We start from the raw sequence: 20,145 nt of genomic DNA on the forward strand, positions 1-20,145 counted from the left end.
AAAAAAAACAACTGCAAAGGTTAATGATAACAGATTTTAAAACTGAAACATTTGAACAGTTTTATGATATGAAATCACTTTAAATTGATTTGAAAATATAAAATCTTCGTGCTTTATTTGTAAGCAAATATTCAACATAATGTCTAACAAAAATGACATGAGAGTTGTTGCGTGGTTTTTTTTAAGGAAAAGGAAGCTATTTAAAATGTTACTGTTTTTACAGACCTTTGTCTCCCTAAGCATGTAATGTCCCTATAGAAAGTATTTACTTCTAAGAACACATCAGAGCACCAGAAGAAAAGCAGAAAAGAAACGTTTAAAAACATAAAATATCAAACACTCAAAGTCAGTTGTGTACTTACAATGCATGTTTATGTCGTCCTTCCCTGACTGCCTGAATGTAGTGTACCAAATTATCAAAGAAAAGTTTCATCATATTAAGTTCCTTTTCTGCCCACCTGTGTCAATTTAAATGGCAGAAAGTATTATGGTTTGCTTAAAAAATTAGAAAAGCTACAGAAATTAGACAGCTACTATAGGAAAACTGCATACACATAAAACCAAAGTAAACATTCAATTTTCCATCTACCATGAATTCAGGAGTATTTTCCAGTACAGTACTCTCTTCTTCCTTGTCATCCATAAAGCTCCACAATGGCGTTATTTTCAGGCATAGGACTGACAGAACACTCCCTTTTGAGACCATGAAAACTGTTCCTAAAGGCCCTAATTCAGAAAAAGTCTAAGCCAAAACTCAGAACTGGGCATATATTTAAACGTCATGTCAAAAAGGCCAAGAAAAATTGCTGATAATCACTGTAATCTTTCCCAGAAGTCCCAGTAGTCCGTTCTCTATAGATACACCAGCTAGTTATGTAGTTTGTTCTCGTAAGGAATGCTATACTATGTATCTTCACATTTGAAAGGTTTCCTTATAAACCAAATTTTTTATTATTGAGAAACATTTGATATACAATCAGAACAGAATGACGTAACATCAAGTTATTACAACCTTTTACAATATACTATTAGTGGATGTCTAATACTGTCTGCAAGTCCTTTGGGATTTAAAGGGGGGAGGGGCAGATTAAAAGAAAAATAAATTAGTCTTCACCTCAGTTATGACAGTAGCGTGTATTACAAAGAAATCTAGGCCTGAGTGACTAGAGAAGCTCATACATCTATGCGAGACAACATACAGATGATAACCTTACGTCATTATTAATTTGGACCACACTAAAGGAGCAAGCCTTGCCGTAGTCGCCTAAACGTCATCACTTCTGTTGGTTTAGTCTGTTGGGGGACAGGGGGCTACTTACATTGTTATCCAATGTGTATCATAACTGCTCCCAAATTGCTGAAACGTCCCAAACAGCTTTGGAAGAAGACGAAGCGAAACTACTACTGATCTAAAGGAGAAAGAGAGAAATGATGACAATATATGATTGTTACAAAATCAAAACAGTCAATTTTAAAATTACTTTGAGAAGCTCAGGTTCAGTGAGCAAAAAGGCTAACTGAAAGCACTGTAAATTCCCGTGTGACATTTACCATCATGTCAGCCAATTAGTGTTCTGAAGCTAAACTACACAAACTTCAAATTCTTTACATGTAATACCTTGGACACACAGCTGTTGGACAAGTATAAAAATAAAACAGTATACATTTTTCTTATAAAAAATTATTTAAATTTCAAAAGATAAATTCTTATTTTTGAGTTTCATAAAACTTATCTTTTGAAATTTCCGCAAAATGAGTAGGGTTTTTCTACAAACAGATGACATAGCAGAAATAAATCTGCCTCAAACTCATTACAGATACAAGTAGGTGTGTATGGTAAGACAACTACCTAGGAAAACTGAAGAAGTGCATAAACTGCATGTAACAGAACTTTTGTATCAGTGTAAATATCTTCACATTTCTTTTATTAATTAATATCTCAGTACGCTTGCAACTCATCTCACAAATACAGTTCTTAGCAAAAAGGTAACAACATAACACTGCAGGTGATGTCCAGCAGTTGACTGGTTTTACCAACGAAATAAATCCCACTTTGCCAGTCTTCAAACTGCACAATCTCACAGCTTTGGCTGGTATTAAAACAAGTTATGTTAGGTCAAGGTATTACTTCTACCTCCAGCTGCTTCTTCACAGAAATTAGACCCCACAACAGACTTGGCGGAAAAGACCTTGTCTGTTCCTCAGCTGCTTGCACGTAAAATCTAAATATTCAGTTCAAAATGCTTATGCTAAGGCGCTTGACCTTGCACTCAACTGGCTAAGATGTGGACCCGATTTTACCAAATGGTAGGAAGGCAGTAACCTCTGGCAGAAGGGAGAACAGACAAATGCAACAAGACGAGAAATTCAGGACACTGATAGAATAGAAAAATGGAACATCAGATACACCCATAACACCTTGAAAACTATTTTTATACTTTTGCTTTTGTCTGGTTTGTCTTCCTGTAAAATGAAATAACCATTACAGTCAACTTGGATTTCCTATATGTTGCAAAAATAGATACATGTAAAAGCAGATAATTTATGATTTGTTACCTGTTGTTTGCTAAATTTTCTAAGCAGCCTTCAATAAATCTCATTCGAATCTGTCTGTCAGTGAACCAGCATACTAAAGAACAGAGCAGCTTCTCTGCTTCATTTATTAACCCTTCAGAGAGATGAATCTACAGCAAGTAGAAAGAAAGGTCACTGAATAGTATATAGTTATTTTCTTTTAAAAAATGTTTTTTTCTGGTATTCAACTTACTGCATCTTCATCCTGGACCAGATCCCACAAAAGGGTATTTCCTTTCTTACAAACATTATCCAAATTAATGTCCGTCACCGCATTGCTATTATATTGATGTTTATGAACTGCTGGTCCTGAACAAAATATAAAGACCGTTATTGAATAAATAGAAGGAACTATCTAATCTGAACATTATTCCCTAAGTGCATGAACAACAACAGGCCTTATTTGTAAACTTGGCTATTTTAAATTGCATACAACAACATTGTAATTGCAGCCTTTTTCCACATATGGGTTCTTAAAAGAAGACAAAACATTATGACCATACAAGAAGTCAACAGGACAGTTAAGCCAATATTTACACTGTTTTTGGCTAATGGCAAGGTGCAATAAAAACAGTACTTAAGAACTGCAGATGCAGGTGCAATTGCTTTTTAATTTAATTAGATTTAATTCATAGTGTAATTAAAATATTTCTTAAGTCTTTCTGTAGTGCTGTGGTCCGAAGAGAAGTATTTTTATAACTACCATGGTTGGAAAGCAAGAAAGCAGCACATTTCAATAAATTCCCCTCATACTGCATGATCTCCTATATCTAACTAAAGAACAGGAAAAACAAACACCATTTTTTATATACGATAGAGTATCAAAGTGCTTGATTTTAGAAACTCATCATGTTTTCATAAACACTGATAGACATTTTCCTTCTTCTATGTGGCCACAGCTGGCACCATTCATTATCTACTATTTGATACTATTTTCATGTAACAGCAAAGTCAAGTAGAAAATTTAGACTGCGTGCAGAACACTGTAATTATTTGCACGTGCAAAACTAGGGGTGTCAAAAATAACCTGCGCTGCAGGCCTCATGCCCAAACAATAGTTTGGATCTTCAGTAAGATGTGTAATATCTATGAAAAATATTGAAAAAATATGCTGATTTACAGCATGTTTTAACTACAAAGTTTCAGTAGTTTATTCAACTCTGTAGTGTAGAAAAAAAAAAAATCCTTCCAAATTTTCTATGTCAGGCTGAAATTATAATTCAGTTCCACATAACAAGAAATGTTAAGCCTAAAGAAAAAAAAGAGACTTCTTACTCAACTGTGTCTCAGGAAAAGATATAAATAGTACTGGTTTTACTGTCTGCTGGAAGATAGCAAACTTGGTTCTGCCAGATGAGTGAAGAAAAATGTCAAACCTTCACTAACCATACCCTCCATTATATTTAAAAGGAGGATAAAACAGAAAATAAAGCTGCCACAATAGCATATGGAAGGATGATATAATTCTTGAGAAGTGTTTTAGTAGCATCTTAAATTGCACCCTGAAGTAAACTAGAAGATTTGGCAGTGTAAGATGAAATAGCATAAAATGTCCTTGAAGGCAAGCTCCCGATGATATCAAGTTATATTTTAACTCATTTTTCCAAAATTATCCTCTGTACATCCCATTATGGTTAATTCATTTAAGATGACAAATGTACAGAATCACAATAAGATCCACCCACCAGAAGAAAAAATGTGTAAGGTTTCAGAGAGAAGAAAAAAAATCTTGCATTTCAATACCACCTTTCTTTTTACTTTAATAACTGATTAGAAAAAACATTTGCTAGGCTCTTTAGTGCCTTTATTTGTTTTAACTTGCATTAAAAGTTCCGGTAGAAATGGGGGGAAAAAAATTTTAAAAAGGTAAACACAGCTACATGTAATGTGATACAAAAATGAATCTCTTCGAGAAGCAGTAAAATCTCAGTAGTCACTGTGGTTTCTCTGGGCAAATACACATGTATGGTTAAAATAATTTCATTATTTTAATTATTGGAGACTAATTCAAAATTATATAAAACCGAGTTAGAAGTACAATGTTTTTCTGTTTTCTTTTTATCACTCTTACCTTGACTAAGATGTTCATGATAGATAGAGGCAAGGTTAGGAAGGTGCTGCTGAAGATGAGATGTTAGCTCAGCATGTGAATTAATCTGTACAAGCTCTTCTTCACAGCCAGACTCTTCCCCATCAAAATCAGCCATATTTTTCTCTGATTTTGCACTGACTTGGGAGCTACTGCAACTGACATCATCTGCACTTAGCATATCATCAACCATATGCCTGTCAAAGAAGAATATTAGAATGGACAATATCAAAGAGAAAGTTGTTTATAGAAGACTACAAGTGAGTAGACATCTCCCTAAAGCTAAAGTCAGGGTGAATCATCTGTCTGAACAGCAGACCTTCATATGAATTTGAAAAACAATTACAGATAAATTGAAGGGCTCACTATCACGATGATTGTGTTGACTTCTTTGATGTTAATTAAACACAGCATTTTCCAAAACAATTTTAACATTTTGTTAAATGTTGTCTTATTTATTCAATACAAAAACGTTACAAAAAACTTTAATCAGATGTTAACAAAACAGATTACTGTGTAACTATCTGCAATAACTACCATCTCTGTTAGACAAAATTATCCTGAACTATAGCAAAATGTCCATATAAATTTCTGCCCAAACTGAGTATTTTGCTACCACTTTTATTTCTGTTATAGAAGGAATCAGAAGAAATGTCGAAGCACCTACCCGTCATGGTGATGGTGATGGTGGTGGTGGTGGTGGTGATGCTGTGGCCCAATGAATTGTCGACAGTTAAATAATTCATTTCCAATAGTTTCCCCAAGGAAGTCCCCTGTGTGAGTTATACAAGAATCTTGAGACCCTTGTGAAATGTGAGCAGTGCTCATTTCCCCTGTCATATCATGCTCTGTATCCTCAGCATGAGAACAAGCATCTAGCATTCTAATTCGATTATCCACTGGTGTCACAGAGTCAGTGTTAAAAACATGGTCCTTTCCTGCCCCATTATTCACACCACTCCTCTCCGATGCCCCTTGTGAATCTCCCAGACAAATGCCTGTTTGTGATTCCAGTTTCCTGCTTCGTAGATCTGTGCTCCTGCTGCTTTTCTGGGGATTATGACTCCTATCTTCTTCCTCTTCGTCCTCCTCCTCTTTGAGAGCTTCAATATCTGCAATGTCTTCAGACTGCACCTCGCTGCCAGGACTTCCAGCAGACTGGCTTGCGTGACTGGAGTTGGCCTCATTACTGGATCCATCACTGTGGCCACTGCTACTACCAGGACCACTGCTGCCATCCTCACCACTGTTGGCTGTCTCATCAGAGCTTCCTTGCATGGATTCCTGAAATTAATATTTTTTTTTTTTTAAGATTGGTGGAAAAACAAAACACCACTGAAAATACATAATCAACATCATCATCATTCAAACACCATTCTTCATTTATAAGGAAATGCGTCAAATCTACAAGTCTTCATTCATTCTTTCTCAAATTGGTTGCCAATGACAAAACGCTCTGAGCAAGATTCAGATTTAATAATTTCATTTTTGCATTACCTTATTTGTAACAGGCTATATGTGCAGGCTTTGCACATACACAGAGTGACAGTGAGACACATAAACAAGATGTTATGCAATCCCTTACTAAGAGATCAATCTTACTGAAATAGAATTTAAATGCAGGAATCTGTTTGTTTGAGGTGTTTTTTGGTAGTGCGCTTGCTCATGGGCAAGGTACAATATATTCTAAGTAAACTGCACAGAACATAAGATTCTAGCTATCCACTATCCTGCTGCAGGTAAGCACACGTTATGTACCTGTTCAGGTTTTGAAACGATGACGGAAAAAATAGTATTTCCATAGCTAATAATTGGTAACTCAGTAACAAAATTCACAGACTAAGATTTACACTCTTACCTCTGTATCTGAAAGTCGCTGCTGTACATGTTTTGTTCTGTTAATAAGCTGTTCCTCCATTTCAATATCACTGCCTCCGCTCTGATGGGTGTCACTGTTGTCGCTACTTTGAGGGCTTGCTGCTGGTGACCCTAGTTCAAAAACCACGTTTCCCAGTTACTTTGTGATATATACTAATTGGAATGTAACAGCATTACATAAATCTGCCGCAAATGTTGAACTCAACAGCATTCTTCCAGCAAACAGTTGAACAATAACTCAAACAATCCGTGTACCTAAACACTAAAAATTCTTTTTAGAACACTGAGCATTTTACTACAAAATTTGTATTCTGATGTCTCTTCTTGCCAGTATATAGCACAGCTATATGAATTTCCTAGATTCTACACAAAATATAATTTTCATTTGACTGGTCATAAAAACATAATTTCAAACTTTTACTAGTTCTTCTATTCAAATTCTACAGCTGTAGAAAAAACTGTAGTATCAAACGTATCAGATTGCGGTGTACTTCTAAAACTATACTTACAAGGTGAAGGGGCTGCTCTTCTGAGCTCCTCTTCTTCTGAAGGAAAAAAGCAGGATGGAAAAATAAGTGACTAAAAATCTTTTTGTCAGCATATATTTGTCCATGATTCATAAAAATCAGCAGTAGGAAAAGAAAGGGAAACTACAGTAAAATGGCTTGGCAGCACCTTTAGTAATGACTGTGGGGAAATACACAGTCAAGTCAAAAAAAAAAAACCAAAAAGCCAGAAATAGCATGTAATATCAAAAACCAGGTAAAAATTAGATAAGCTTTTGTAAGATTTTTATATAGCTATGTATGTTACAGATGTTCAGTAGAACAAGAATAGTTAACTGATGAGTTATGGACCATCCTCTGAATTTAAAAAAAAAAAAAAAAAAAAAGAAAAATACAAACTACTTTAGATATACAAACAGAATTGATAGGAAATAGAAAGCTTTCCAAATGCGTTCACAAAGTTTTAATGCTTTCATCTTTATCCTCAACTTCTGCTTGAAAAATATGCCAGCATGACACGTTTTAAAAACACTTCAAGTAAAAAGTTCTATACATCCTTTTTGTCCAAAGTCAACAAGGAGACTATGAAAATTAAAAATTTAACTACCAGATCTATTGGAAAACCACATACCTTTTTTGTTTCCCATGGGTAGATTGGTACTCAGTAAAGACGCAAAAGAGCTTTGTTTTGACAGCTGAGCCTTAGCTGCTAGTGCATTATTCCACAGTGCTTTTATAAGCATTGATGCCAAATACAAGGTCTATAAACAAAACCAGGTAACAGTGCCATTAAGAAGCAGTAGGTTTTGTATGCAAAGATCCACTGTTAATCCTCTATATGCCAATACTACAGTTCAGCAAAATAAACTCATCGAAATAAACGAATACACAAAATAATGTTGTGTGAAACACTTTTTAACTGCAGACATGAAGTTAAAACCTTCTATCAGTGGTTATGCAGTCTTCAAAAATCTCTGAAAAAGATTATAATTCAAAAGCCAGAAAAGGTCTACTTGAAGAAACATGATAACCTTACTCATATAGTTTCCTCTCTTGCGCATTAGTGAGCATTACTTTTACATGCATTCCTTTAGAAAGACAAATCCATAATGCTTGTTTAATATACTAACATAATTTCTTTTCTCATTACAGTGCTTTTGTTTGCCTTGTCTTTACCTGTTCAGTGTGAGCACTTGGATGGAGAGTTGAGACTAGGTTAAGAAGATGTCTAAGTGGGACAGGGTCCAAGTTTTTGATCAACGAAGGAAACAAGTCATGTATGTAACGACTGCAATGCTTTAGCTACAAAGTACAAACAGAGAAGAGAACAGGAACAGCAAAATACACTTTAAAAGAAAAAATTCAAAGATTGATAAAATTGCAGCAATTAAACAACATCTTTGCACAAATTCTCTGGAAGCACTTGTCCAATAATTCCAAGCTATACCAGACTTGCAATTTTGACTAAACTTAATTTTTATATTGTAAAGCACGTAAAGTTTAGTGAAATCAAATGTAACGGTATCTTCCTGAGTACCAGTTCTAAGAGATTTGGTGAAAAGAAGAACTGGAAGTTTATTTTGTATTTTAACTTAAATATAACTTCTAAAATATTAGTGTATATGCTAAATCCTGAGGGAAATAATATTTGCAATGATTACCTTATTAGCAGTGGTAAATACAAATAAAGACATTACAGGCTAATATGAGACTGAGAGAACAGATTGTGTCAACTGTGTGAGGATTATTTATAATTCTTTTGTCTTTCCAGTAATGGATGTCAAAAAAATATGACAATGTGTTTAGCTAACTACTCTATTTACACATTAAAGTGACAGTGCTCCTAGGTTAAATGCTGCTTTCATAGTCACTCAAAGGGTTTCATGGTATTTGTAAGGATGCTGATATTCAAAAAATAAAATCATGTTTACAGGAAGCTTCTAGAAAAAACTTTCTTAATGTTGGTTACCACATATGCACCTCAAAAGGGGTTTTTCATTCTTTCTTTATTTTATTTTGCCTTCCTGGCATATAAAATATCCGTGTCAGCAGTTTATGGGGTACAGGCCATCTTTCACAGGATTCAAACTGGAATGAAATTGTGTGGGTTCTATACAAGGATGCATTTAAACACCTTGAGATACTTGCTTCAACTCAGAAAAGATAAATTTTTGACAAAAGTTAGTTTGAAAAGTGGAAAATATATTCTTTAAGGCCTTCTATTCTTTTAGTCTAAAGGTGTCAGCCTTTTATACAACATTAGAGGTTTAAACCTTTTCCAGGAAGTAATCAGGATGTACTTAATTCTGATATCAAACATATATTTGAAAATATCAGTATGTCAAAATGAACATGTGAACTGTAAAAGAATTACTGCATTTGGGTAATTATATAAAGTTCTTAAAATAGTACAAAAGACATAAAAAATGCAGAGGTCTAACACTAGTGTGAGTTACTGTATGTGTGAAAACATCAAGGAAGGTCAAATATCACTTTAAAAATCTAAGTGAAATAATAACTATTAATTACTCTGATACAGAAAATTGCTGGAGCCTATTAGAGTGAATGCTGTTATAATGAGCATTTATTAACATACCACCTGCATGTTATAATGACAATGGACTACAGAGGTTTCAGAATGTGTATACAGTAGTATTTGATTGAAACAAATTACAGAGAAATACTGAACACATTAAAAAAAATGCCTTCAAATTCTAACTTGTATAAAAGTATGTTGCCTATACCTGTTCAAAAAGATCAATTTTATTTCTCTGACCTTCATTTTGAGTGTATTTTTCAGAAAAATTGACACTGAAACCTTGAGGATTTTTTCTGGGTTTTTTGTTTGGGAGGTTTTTTTGGGTTTTGGTTTTTTTTGTTTTTTAATAATAAAGGCAGAATGAAACCATGGAAAAACAGTTTCCACAACAGGAAATCAAAATGTCTACTGTATTCAAATCCCCTAAATAAAAAATTTCACAACCTAAAATAAAAAGCATAGCAATCCATTAAAAGTAGCAAACAAATATATCTTTCTGAAGGAAAAAAGCCTATTAGAGTTTCCAGGTTTACCAAGCAAAAAATAAAATCTCCGTGCCTTCTATAGGTTTTAACACCAGCACTATAGCACAGCTGTAAACTTCACTGCCACAATTTTCACCTGACTGCTCCCACCAGGAGTAACAGAAATGGAAGCTACAATACATAGGAACAAGGCAATTTAGTAAAATAGTAAAAATATTACATCTACCCTACAATCTTCACCCCCATTCTTAGTGAAAACACCATGTCTTTGCCATACAACTTCATTTTTTTTCTTGTATAAAAGTAGCCTAGGTGAATTCTTACATCTAATGAAAAAAACCCAATAATTGTAGCAGTTCCCTAACTTAAAATTTTGGTCAGCAAAACACTCAGACAGACAAGAAAAAGTAAGAAACTCAGCTTTAAGAATATAAAACAACATCAACTTGCCATTTTCTGCTTTGTTTTTTTATCACTCCTGCAATTATAAAAAATTTATATATACCTGTGCTGCAGCCCAAATACAGTCTATATGTTGAGTACTAAGTCTCCCTTCAGCGGCAAGAAAATTCAGAATCACTTGGCACTGTTTGATGATCTGCAAAGTGAGAACATATTGAGGAAAGATTTACTAGAACAAGAAGTTACTCCTCCATGTTTATACTAAAAATAATAATCATTTTATACAAACCTCAATATGTAAATTTGGTCCAAAAATGTGCTCAACCACATTGTTGCTGATAAGCCAGTCTGCAAGCTCTTTTGCAATTGACCTAGAGAAGAAAAAAAGAGTGGAAACGTGAAGTTATCTGCCTATAATATATACACTGTGCTCTTCCCTAGCACAGCATGTCTTTCAAATTAATATCTGTAATTGTCGTAAGCACACGAAAACTTTTTTGAACACAAAGCATACTCAACATTCATTAATCCAGGTGGGAAGCAAATGATTTCTGTATTTGTTTCTTTAGCTGGAAGACTAATGCCAAATATCAACATTTCCCACTCACCCCTCTGGATCATTAGCAAACATGTAACCAACAACTCTACCAATTTTATTAGTTAATAGAGCTCAACAGACCACCTGCAGACCACTTTCAAAGACCTCACAGGTAAGATTCTGATAAACACTGCTATTTAACCCAAGTTTATAATGAAATTCCAGAACTATTGAGTTCACAAATGTAGCTAAAGGTGGGAGTGATAGAAATTATTTTTTAAAGAAAACCACTTAAATATTTTTAGATTCTCTTGCATAAATAGCAAGTCATATAGCTTTAAAAACCTATGTTTTACATGGTCATACTTATACACATGTATCATACAGATACTTCAAAATTCTCATTTTGTTTCATCCATAACAATAGGGAACTTTACCCACTGCCAATCCATAAGCAAACATTCGAACAGAACAGGACAAGGAAACTGAATTTTCCAAAACAAAAGTTGAACTTCCAGAAAGGACTGCCCCGTCTGGAAACTACTGCATAAGCTCCTTTCTATTCCTTCCTTTCAAGCAAACGTTTGTTTACCCAGATTTTGGCACCAGAAGCAATTAGAGGACATCACAGTATCTAAAGCACAGCCTGTAGTTTAAATGGCCCTGGAATAAAAGCGCTCTGTTTCACCAGGAGGAGAGGATGGGAGGGAGGGGGTGTCTTAAGAGGACTACAGGAAGAATTATTTTTACCACTGCTATCCGTGTCACATTTATAGTCACTATCAAAATTCCAGAATTGCCAATCTTTATCATCCGCAATAAGAAAACAAGATTCTTTAGGTAAAAGCGATTGCCTCTGTAGGTTTTCCAAACCCGATTCACTTTTCTGGCGTATGTTGCCAGTTCTTCAATTGTCTTGAATTGCCTGATCCCTATGGATGAACTCAGCATAGTTCCTATTACTTAACACACACCTTTACTTTACTGTCCTCGTCTATTCTAATTCCAGGACATGGGGAATCAAATATTCTTATATTGTTCAAAAAAGATAATGGCCCCTAACATTTAAGTAATAACTGGCTTGCAAGGTACAACAATTTACCAACAGTATCACTTATGGCTTATTAAGAAATTAGTTCTCATACTGTAAAGTCAGTTTGACAGGGTATCTGCTCAGAGAGGGATGAAAAAGATAAGCCAGATCTGTTCCATGAAATCAAGATCTACTTAACTTCCTACAGCCTCATTTCAAAACAAAACCAAAACCCAACCACCACCCCCAACACCCCAAAGATGCCCACCCCAAACCAAACTTTGGAGCATGCACATTACAGACTCATTCAGGGCTTGGATTTCCGTCTAAAAAAATCTGAAGTAAGACCTTTTCACATGCAAACTGTGACTTTGCAGATTTTACAGCTAAAGGAAGTTATTATTTGAATATATGCAACTAGTCTCCTTCAGCAACAGACATGGCTCTAAAAAATGCTCTTATCCACCTGCCTCCATGCTGACAAGCGCAAGTGACCATAGTGGCATTGCCCATATAGCTCAAGAGACTATAGCTCTGTTACTTTTCATTTTGTCAGACAGCTGGTAGACTTGATATTACAGATTCATCTTAAATCACAAGTGCCCAACCCACATTCCGAAAAGTGAATGCAGCCTGCAAAAAAGTTCCTTGAACTTACGGCCTACTAGCCCCCTGCTCCTTCTTATGGCTTTACATTGCTTCCCCTTGCTATGGGCAGAAGTGCTCCTGCTACATGACCAAAATATACGCAGAAAGCCTCATAGTTTGCATTTTGCATGTATAAAAGGTAGACAGATCTGGTCACATGAGTGAACAGACACCCGCTAGATGCAGGAGACCTGAACGGATGCACTTCTGGCTACGAAATGTGAAAAAAATCATTACATATGGTCCTCTGTAAGAGGCAAAAGCCTTAACGCCTGAGTCATAAGTCAGTGGAGGTAATTTTGTTCCAGGACCACTTAATTTCTTCTTGGATCTGAATTTTTAAACCTGTAGCTTTCAGAATGAATCCCAGATAAACACTGCTAGATTCTCTAGGCATCGTTAATATGAAAGGACATGCTGCTCAGTGCATCTCTCTGAACCAAATACTTCTGCTAGTGGCACAACGTCCATTAGACGTTGTATCCAGAGTCATACGTTGCATTTTAGCTACTCCAAAGGAAAGAACAAAAACTCTCTTATAGAGTGAGTTCCTTCACATTTTATCAAATTAGTATGGCAGTTCTCTATCTCTAATCTGCAACGTTTTTCTTCTGAGAAATAACGGATTATTCTTTTGAAGGAATGCCTTTTTTTAATACATGCATTCTCAGCGGTAAAAAGCTCTTTATCCTACTGGTGAGCTCAACTGTTATAAAATGACATCTCAGATTTCTGAAGGTAAACATTCATTTGATATGTATTTGTTGAGGATGACCAAAACCAAGAGGATCCTTGTGAAAGGCAGAATGCAGCCTTTGGGTCTTCCAGAGAGAATTGTTCCTCCCAGAAAGTTTTGCTGAGGGCACACCAATCGCTAAACATACTGCCTTTTAAAATGACGAAGTTATTACCAGCACTAAGGGTTTTGTTCTCTGATATACTAAGAAATATATTTATGATAGCAGATTCAAGGATTGACCAAAGAAAGCTAATTTCAGTGTAAATGAAGGATGTCTGACTTATTTCCTGAACACTTCCATTTCAGGAAAGGTTTTTTTCATCCGGTAGTTTTGCAGCTCCTTGATTAAGCTTCCTCACTTTCAAACAGAGTGAACACCTTAACTCACAAGCAATTCCAGAACTTCATATAAATAAAAATAAGCTGCCAGCCTATGAATAAATTAACCTATGATTTAAGTTTGTATATTGTCACTTATCCCGTTTTTACTTTAATAATTATCAAAAGCCCTACAGCCTTGAGAAATTTCAGATACACTCAAGTTCATAAAAATTCACTGAGTTCTGAGTTGCCCCAGTAAGCAGGGCAACCTAGAATAACTTTTTATTAAAAGATATAAAGTATAATTTTCAATATTTTTCAATGCAGTTTAATTTTTATTTCTAGCTATGTTAAAATTTCTTTCATATAGTCTGTATTTTTTGTAATTCAAAAGTATGTTTTCATAGAGCAATTTGCAAATGATTGTATGATTATTACTGTACAATATCACTACAATTCAGGCAACTTAGCAAGAAGTCAATTTTCAGTAAAAATATGTTCACATTTTCTTTTAAAAGAAGTTCTTCAAAAGATTATAGAAAAATTTTCCTCCTTCGTACTGAAGGAAACAGTGAGAGTGAAAAACATGCATTATGATCAAAGTATAGATATGCTTTTTCCTCTAACATGAACGTAGCAGTACAAAGAATGGTTTTACAAATTAGATATCTAAGTCATACAGACCTTAGTAGTAAGAACATTCACCTTGGTAATAACACATATTAGCTATTTTTCATGGATTTAGTAATTGGGACAGCAAGAGGAAAAGTAATTTAAAGAACGTGATACTCTCTACGAGTGTGTGTTGTGGGTGAGTGAGGAGGAGAAGAGAGTGAAAAAGTAAAGGTAGCAGCTACCTTTAGTTTAATTGTCTCTAAATCTTTCTCACACTGGAAATCTACACAACGTATTAGGCTACATGATCTCTAGACTTAATCAATTTCCCCCTAGACTTTTAATTTAAATTCACTGACAATTCATGTCTGTCAAAAATAACTGTTTTACTTCCAAGAAATGAAATTCAAGCACTTTTGACATTAGTTTCCCCAGGCATTCCATGAGACTGTGGGGAAGAGTGGAAGCTATGCAGTTTCTGATATAACCTGATGTTTGTGAACCGCACTTACGAAAGGCAAGTACTAGAGCTTGAATTTTGTTCGTTATTGTAAATAAAACTATCCAGAAAGAAACTACAGTTTACGTATTTTCCTGGTAGGTCAAAGAATGCCTCTCTATAAGAGGACTGGGTTAAAGTCCTAAAAACATTTTAATCTAAGGCTGTGGTGCAATACTTGGTAACCACATGATGACCCTCATCCAGGAACAAATCCCACAGCAAAATAACCCCCCCAAAGAAAACCTTATTTATCCAACCAGTCAATTCCCAACACAATTCACCACACAGCTACAAAAACACACCAGCTCAGTACTGGATGAAATACAACAGCAAGTCAGCAACATCACTGAAAAATATGAAGTAAAACCTTGAAAGAAAAAATGTAGAAATATAATGAGCAGCTTGCAAAGGATGAAGACTAACATTTCTTAACAAAATCACTGAAATAGCATCTACAACATAACAACGCATGCGAAACACTCATCCCTACTATTTAGGATCAGAAATTCAAAGAGGATATAGCAGGCACCTTCCCAACACACATTCAAGCACATGTTTTTCTTTATGAGCACACATTTTCTTATTTGACACTCCAAAACCACCACTCTGACATAATCTCGACTATTTATTAAACTACTGTGTATGCCACTAGAAAGAAACATTAGTGAGCTGAGTGAAAAACTTTACCACTATTTTTTTCAGAGAAAATCTGAAAAGATCCCTGGAATGTGGAATAGAGAGAGGGGAAGAGGCGTTTAAACGATGCTGCCATAAATTCAGTTGGTGAGCTTAGACAAAAATTGAGAAAGCAAGAGTTAGCATAAGCTAAGAGAACAGTGGTACATGGAAACAGCAATACAAAACTTGCCGTTTAACATCTCAATAAATAAGGAAAGAGAGGGAAAAGAAAGGAGAAGAAATAGTCCAGATCTTTCTGTTCACGGGTGAAAGGAATTTTGGACACCTGAAATTACTCTGTAGGAAGCTTTTTAAGCAAGGGTAATCAAGTTTTTAAATGAGGCGGGAGGTCGTCTCAGCATCAACCTAAATCCTGAAACTCAAATTCTTGGCTGCCTGCCACATGAAGAGCAAAATAAAATATCTCTTTACACATGTTATTTCCACAAGCTGACAGCGTCCTCATTAAGGAAAACACACCACTTTTTCCTCTTGTGGTCCAAATAGTACAAAAAAAATCTTTCCCTCTCTGAAAGGCATGATCATTTTTCACTAACCAACATCAGTAAAATAGTTCTAGGAATCACTATTCAAAGACTTGAAGACTCTTCTGTTCAGTCTCATTATTTTTAGCTTCAATAGATTTCATACTCTTCAGTACCTTAGATTGCAAAGAATTTGATTCTATATTAAGAGCCAGGAATAGCTAAATTAAAAGTATATCTCTGAGGGATATTACGAAGTTGAGGCACTGAGACATTGCACATATCTGGACAATACGCGTACTCAGTCACCACAAACCCTGAATCCTACAGAAGACAGTCAACTAAACTAAATCTATAAAGATATACAAATACCTACAGCTAGAAAACAGATTTCTCTATCTTAGCCTTCTACTGCTTTCAAGTGCAAATTGTGAAATCCAATGTTTTCCTAGACAGAAGATGCTTTAGCTTGTCCTACCATGGAAAAATTTGCAACCATGCAGACAAAGGTGGGAAGCTACTGTTGTGAAATACTTGCTAAAAAATCCTGATGCTACTTCCAAATAAAAGGGAAGAGCTAGGACTAACTGATAGCTCTTTTTAAAAAAAAAAAGATACCTCCCGCAAACCCACCTTATCAAGATACAGAAGGACAAATCCCAAAGGCTGACAGTTCCAAATGCATCTGGAAAAGTCAAGACATATAATGGGGATGACCAGACATAATGCAAAACATCTTCCTTTGATAAATCTGCAGAGGCTACAAAGGTACAAAATAAACCTTAAGACTTCCTTTCTCCACTAAGGAAAGAAAATAGGAATGAAAAGCTTTCCTTTTGCTGCTCATTCAATCACTGCCAACTCCGTAAGTGCCTTCTCATCCAAAAATTTCTCATGAACAGAGTCACTAATGAGAGGGAAGCTTTGTACTGAACAAACTGTAGAAGTGAGACATTTTCCCAATCCTTTTGCACCAGCCTTTTGTGATTATTTGGCTGGAAGAAATCAGTGATTTCAAAAGATATCTGAAGATGAGCAGCAATACTTGATACTGATTTGTACCCAACTTTTCAGGTAAAACATCAGAATGACTGGAATTCAGAATTTAAAAAATCACATACTACAAAAGTGGAAAAGGTCTTCTGTTCATGCTGCATTCCTTTCAAATGACAGGCTGTTTGCAGATGCCCTTGCCAAGAAAGTAATATCCCAAATGAGAATTTGACAATTTTCTTCAATTTTAAAATAACCCTGACTTTCTTGCATATTACATCTGCTCTTCTGCAGGGAAATTTAAGCACCCTTCTCTTTTTCCCCTGTCGATAACTTTCCTTTTTTACATTTGACACAGAAAATCAAACAGCTTTTTATTCAGTTTAACTGGCAGAATAACTTCTTGTTAATATTCCTTAATTAATTATTACTAGTTAAAAACTATTTCATTCAAAATGTGTTTCAGAAGATAAACTAACCAAGAAACACCTCTGTTTCAGATTTTCAACATGAAGGAAGGAGGAGAAGAAATAGATAAAATGGAGGTTTGGCAGTCCCAGTGTAACAATACACCATAAACTGGCAGTACAATATTGAAAATACCCCAGCCAACCAAGCCACCTCACATATTCAATGTGTTATGCTCCTGTAGTATTTATTTCTGCTACAGAACTAGAGGCTTTGGAAAAAAACCAACACCTCTCCCAGGGCACAAAATATATAAATAATAATTATATAAAAATATATATTATATTAAATTAATAAATGTGCAGTTACATTTATTACAATAATGCAAGCTTTTTGAAATGTACATGAACTTAATGACATTACATTCAGGTTTCATCAGATCATAGTAAGATATTTGTGTCATACTTGACGAGAATTCTTTTTTTCTGATACTATGTATCAAAATTTACTTTGAAATATATGGATAGCATGGATCCATGTTCACCTATTGATTTAGTGACAAAGGACAAGAAAAAGTTGATCACAAGTGGTTATTTGTTTTGTATTCTCAAGGTATTTTCACATCTGTATGGAAGCAAAACTGCCCGAGATTCTGATTCTTTATTTTTAAAATATCAACCTATTACCATAAATTTCACTTCAAATATTCAAGTTGTTATTCACAGGAAATCTACAATATTGTGGTCTTGACTGCTGCCAGATTTCAATAAGCAGGTGTTAAAATAAAACCATCTCTAATAAAACTACCCAGACAAAAAAGCAAGCCAACTGCTGCTGTAACAGACTTCTCATTAATGAGCAAAAGATAGTGGAGAGTGTGTGCCTGTAGTGAGACAGATACACACATGGATATGACCCCCACGACAAACTTGAAGAGTATATCACACCCCAAGATAAACGTAAAGAGCATATCACAAGTAAAATCCTAGATTTTACATACCTTGCCTACTATTTCAAAAGAACAGTTATTTCAACTACCTAAAGACATACTTTTGTCTAAATTCTAGACAGTTCTAACATTAAGTTTAGAGTTACTACAAAGATCAATACATTTAGTCACTGGAATACAATCCCACACATTAATCTTCTCAAAGATTTATGGGAGTCCCCTTTAGAATTGTTAAACACACCTCAATTATACAAATAAGGACTTTGAAGAAAAACAATAAACAGCATCGCCTCACAGACTCCGTGGAAAACTAGTAGCAAGGCTGGGAGCCAGTGATGGCAAGACAAGTCCTAGTTAACTAAATAATCAGGAGGAATATGAAGACGGTAAAAATACTACTTGGATATGAATTAGCTGGTTCTTATTTATACATCACAATGGAGATAATGGCCCGTTATAGGTATTTATTACTTCAGTATCTACATTTTTCTAAAGGTTACCTTGACTCTATCTTTTAAGACAGTAAAAAATCCAGAAACATTTAGAAAAATTTTTAAAGTTACCATTTAAAACAAGTTATTAAACCCCTGATTAAAATATTTCTAATAAATGCCTCGGATTATCACTACTCCCCACTGTGTATAATCCTTATAACAACAATACAGAAGAACTGCAATCATACAGCACACTTGAAGTATTCATAATAATGTTCCTACTTACGTTTCTGTGTCTGAAACTAATGACTCATTATTACACACATCATTGAAGGTATGAAGTTGGTTCTATAGTTAGAAAAAGGAAGAAAAAAAATTAAAATTTTATCTAAATGTTTTGTGAGGTAGTTTTCTTATATTTAAAAGTAGTATGAGTGACAGTAAACAAATTTTTCTAGTATTTTCAATGTTTTTAAATAAATCGCTTCGACAAATATTTGAACAGGCATTCTAGTAGGCAAAAGGGATCAATTTTCTTTTTTAATCAACCTTTCTTTCACTAAAGCAATTAAATGATGTTACAAAACTCCACCCACTCCAGAAATCAAAACAAAGTGTGTAGCAGTCACTTTGCACACAGGTTTTCATGAGAAATGAAACACATACTCTGGAAACTGATGTTTTAGGATGAGTTTCCCCATTATTGTAACGCTTACTACAACAGCAAAGATTTCTTTTGTCACATTATCAGTGTTGAAAGTCTACAAAATTGGAGAGTGAAAATTACATATTTTTATATGAAATGAAGCTTTCAAAGGTATCTGAACTGATAAATTCAAGACATCGCAGAGAAAAAAAAGCCTGTTAAAGTTTTAAATCTCTTTTCCACCTTTTCCACCTCTTCCATCTCTTTTCCACATTATCCAATTCTTTACATGTACATAGCATTTTTAAAAATATTTAAAATTATGTAATAAAACTTACTGTCACCTTGTTTTCAAAAAAATTAAAGACACAGTAATGTGAATTTTTTAAATTCAAATTAAACTTATTGCATAACTTTGTCAAAATATTAACTCTTTTTTTTTCTTGAAACAGGTCTGGTACATGCACTCTATAATTTGAGTGACAGCTAATCTCCTGCAGTCTTTACACAAAGTTTTATTCGTGTCTGATCTCAACAATTTTCATGGGAAAAAATATTTTTGAAGAAACAAAATTGAAAATATGCATTAAAATTAGTGAGACAGGAGAGCCTGATTACACAATTATTAATAGATAAGTTATTAATAGATACTTTCAAATGAAACATATTTAGGAGTGGAAAAA

At 34.6% G+C, this 20,145-nt stretch overlaps 1 protein-coding gene across 1 annotated transcript in view; it reads right to left on the reverse strand.

Annotated features, from left to right (window-relative positions):
* Positions 1 to 20,145, reverse strand: part of USP34 (ubiquitin specific peptidase 34) — a 141,254-nt gene that overhangs the window by 73,324 nt on the left and 47,785 nt on the right. The window contains exons 8-20 of the mRNA XM_050893030.1: positions 19,103 to 19,164; positions 10,763 to 10,844; positions 10,577 to 10,669; positions 8,224 to 8,349; positions 7,679 to 7,808; positions 7,051 to 7,086; positions 6,522 to 6,652; positions 5,331 to 5,947; positions 4,646 to 4,860; positions 2,768 to 2,883; positions 2,557 to 2,684; positions 1,320 to 1,409; positions 363 to 458 (exon numbers count right to left, since the gene is read on the reverse strand). Coding sequence (XP_050748987.1) covers positions 363 to 458; positions 1,320 to 1,409; positions 2,557 to 2,684; positions 2,768 to 2,883; positions 4,646 to 4,860; positions 5,331 to 5,947; positions 6,522 to 6,652; positions 7,051 to 7,086; positions 7,679 to 7,808; positions 8,224 to 8,349; positions 10,577 to 10,669; positions 10,763 to 10,844; positions 19,103 to 19,164 — 1,922 coding nt within the window. The remainder of the gene's footprint in view (positions 1 to 362; positions 459 to 1,319; positions 1,410 to 2,556; positions 2,685 to 2,767; positions 2,884 to 4,645; positions 4,861 to 5,330; positions 5,948 to 6,521; positions 6,653 to 7,050; positions 7,087 to 7,678; positions 7,809 to 8,223; positions 8,350 to 10,576; positions 10,670 to 10,762; positions 10,845 to 19,102; positions 19,165 to 20,145) is intronic.

Source organism: Gymnogyps californianus, chromosome 3, assembly GCF_018139145.2.
Source record: "Gymnogyps californianus isolate 813 chromosome 3, ASM1813914v2, whole genome shotgun sequence".
Classification (NCBI taxonomy): domain Eukaryota; kingdom Metazoa; phylum Chordata; class Aves; order Accipitriformes; family Cathartidae; genus Gymnogyps; species Gymnogyps californianus.